Below are 3,145 nucleotides of genomic sequence, written 5' to 3'. Positions count from 1 at the left end.
CAGCTCAAGGTTAGCGCTCTACCACTTGAGCCACAGCGCCACTTCCGGCTTTTTTCTTTGCTTATGTGGTGCTGAGGAATGGAACCCAGGGCCTCAGGCATGCAAGGCAAGCGCTCTACCACTGAGCCACCTTTCCAGCTCCTCCCTGACCTTTTTTGTTCAAGGCCAGTGCTCTACAGCTTTAAGCCACAGTGCCATTTCCAGTTTTCTGGTGGTTAATTGGAAATAAAGAGTCTCAAAGGTGTGAGCCACTGACGCCCTGCTTATGTGATTATCCGTTATGGGGCTTGAACTCTGGGCTTGGGCACTGTCCCTCAGCTCTTCAGCTCAGGCAAGTGCTCTACCACTTGAGCCACAGTGCCATTTCCAATTTTTTGGTGGTTTATTGGAGATCAGAGTCTCACGGACTTTCCTGCCCCGGCTGGCAGGAACTGTGAACCTCAGATCTCAGCCTCCTGAGTAGCTAGGATTATAGGCATGAGCCACTGGCACCTGGCTTCCAGCCTCATTTTTTGCTTTATTTGGTGCTGAGTATTGAACCCAGGGCCTTGCACATGCTAATTACACATTCTAGCACTGAGTTATATCCCTAGTCCCTAGTCCTATCCCTGCATTTTGACTGACTTGTTGTGACATCTGATTTTGAATAATTTTGAAGTTCCAGATTGGAATCCTCGGGCCTTATTAAGAAAGATAGTAGCTGGGGGGCTGGGAAGGTGGTTCAGTGGTTGAGTGCTTGCCTTGCATGCATGAGGGTTTGAAAGAAAGAAAGAGCGAGCCTGGGCACTGCTCTGAGCTTCTTTTGCTCAAGGCTTAGCACTCTACCACTTGAGCTACGTTACCACTTCTGGCTTTTTCTGTGTATGTGGTAGTGAAGAATCGAACCCAGGGCTTCATGCATTTTTTGCAAGCTCTCTGTCACTAAGCTACGTTCCCATCCAATAATAGTTATTTAATAAGCAAATTAACAAACCAGAATGGAGGTATGGCTTAAGTGATATAATGCTAGCCTTTGGTCAGAAAAGCAAAGCCAAAGAGTAAGGCTGTGAATGTAAGCTCTAGCACTAGCACACATACATAGAGGAAGTCTTAGCTAATCACAAATCATGCCTGTAATCCTACCTACTCAGGAGGCAGAGATCTAAGCCAGTCTAGGCAGAAAAGTTAGTTAATTGGACTATCTCCAATTAAACGGAAAAATGCTGGTCTGGAAGCATGACCCAAGTGGTAGAGTGCTAGCTGTGAGGAACAGACTGAACAAGTTCGAAGACCCTGAATTCAGGCGTCCATACTGGCCATATAAAATAGTTTCTCTGGAGGAAAGTTGTGGTATCACAGGACTCTGGCTGTGTTTCTGTGATAACTTGCCTCCCCTGAGCCTGGTCAGAGAATCAAGTGTGAGGGTTGGGTAAGACAGGTCTCTTGTGCTGTGGAATTGTAGAATTTTTCTGCTTCATTTTCAGCTGGACCAAGCTGACTGAAAGATTCTTCAAGAACACACCATGGCCTGAAGCTGAAGCCATTGCCCCCCAGGTTGGCAACGGTGGGTGTGAACCTTGTTTTCCTTTGTGCTAGTGGGTGCTGTGACAGAAAGCTCAGGAGCGTTTTTTGCGTTTGTTTTGCTCAACATTTTGTTCATGGAGCTCAGTGCATAGCAAGTTGCTAGTAACGTTACTTGTTGAGTGAAGGCTGCATCACTTGGGACAGTCACAGGTCTCTCAGATGTGGTGAAAGGTGGAGTTGAGCTCATTGCTCAACCTGTTTCCCTCTAATAAAGGTCATCATGGCCACTTGGAATTGGCCCAGGAGCTCCTCACCTTTTTCACTTTCTTAGACCATGTCCTTTTTGTATGTGGATAAGGTGGGCAGATCTGACTAGAGTTTGGTTTAGTTTTTGCCATTACAGGGCTTGAACCCGGTGCCTTGCTCTGGATTAGCCTGCTTGGTTATGACTGGTGCTCTGCCACTTGAGCCACACTTTCAAGTATAGCCTTTTTGCTGATTAGTTGGAGATTAGTTGGAGATAAGTCTCTCAACTTTTCTACCAGATTGGCTTTGAACTTTGGACATTAGATTTCAGCCTCACGTAGGTAGGATTATAGTCCTGAGCCATAAGTGCCTGGCTGCGTTTTTTTGTTTGTTAGTTTTTAGGGGGCAGGGATGGTGGTGCTGGGGATTGAATCTAGGCCTTGCACATGCTGAGCAAATGCTCTACCACATCCCTAGTCCCCAACTTCATCATTTATCATGGGAAAATCCATCTATCCCAGACATACTTCTTTTTCTTTTTTTTTTTGGTCTGGTCATGGGGCCTGAACTCTGGGCTTGGGCACTGTCCCTCAGCTCTTCAGCTCATGGCTAGCGCTCTACCACTTGAGCCATACTGCCACTTCCAGCTTTTTTTTTTTTTGCTTATGTGGTGCTGAGGAATCAAACCCAGGGCCTCAGTCATGCAAGGCAAGCGCTCTACCACTGAGCCACCTTCCTAGCCCTCAGACATATTTCTTGTTGTTTGGTTTTTTGTTTTGTTTTCTCTGTAGTGCTGTGATAACACCCAGGACCCAGCACAAACTAAAGAAGTGCTGAGCCATTGATCCCCTTAAACAAGCTATGAGAAGACCCCTCTCTTCCCTACTGAATAGTCTTGGTTCTTTGTTGAAGTCAGTTGATGTGATAGAAGAGTCTCTTTCTGGATTCCATCCTTCTGGTCTGCGTCTGTCCTCAGGCTGACACTGCACTATTGATTGCTGTTGCTTTATAGGAAGTTTGAGTAGCTTACTCAGAAGCCTGAGATCTGATGAAGACTGAGGTTTGAAGGCTGCCTGAGAATAAAAATCTATGGGACTTGAGCTGGGAAGGTGGCTCAGTGGTAGAGCGCTTGCCTTGCATGCATGAGGCCTTGGGTTCGATTCCTCAGCACCACATAAACAGAAAAAGCCAGAAGTGGCGCTGTGGCTCAAGTGGTAGAGTGTTTGCCTTGAGCTGAAGAGCTGAGAGACAGCGCCTAGGCCCAGAGTTCAGGTCCACGACTGGCAAAAAAAAAATCTATGGGACTTTTTTTGTTTGTTTGGTTGTGGGGCTTGAGCTCAGGGCCTGGGTGCTGGCCCTGAGCTTTTTTTTTTTTTTTTTGCTCAAGACTGGCATT

The 3,145-nt window shown here is 46.6% G+C and overlaps 1 protein-coding gene across 1 annotated transcript in view; it reads left to right on the top strand.

Annotated features, from left to right (window-relative positions):
* The window catches only part of Eif3l (eukaryotic translation initiation factor 3, subunit L), a 20,697-nt gene that overhangs the window by 5,293 nt on the left and 12,259 nt on the right, over nt 1-3,145 (top strand). Inside the window, exon 3 of the mRNA XM_013024798.1 lies at nt 1,442-1,547. Coding sequence (XP_012880252.1) covers nt 1,442-1,547 — 106 coding nt within the window. The remainder of the gene's footprint in view (nt 1-1,441; nt 1,548-3,145) is intronic.

The sequence above is a fragment of the Dipodomys ordii genome, unplaced genomic scaffold (assembly GCF_000151885.1).
Source record: "Dipodomys ordii isolate 6190 unplaced genomic scaffold, Dord_2.0 Scaffold79, whole genome shotgun sequence".
In the NCBI taxonomy this organism is placed as follows: domain Eukaryota; kingdom Metazoa; phylum Chordata; class Mammalia; order Rodentia; family Heteromyidae; genus Dipodomys; species Dipodomys ordii.
Note: the sequence above shows the minus strand (reverse complement) of the source record. Positions and strands in the feature narration are given on the sequence as shown.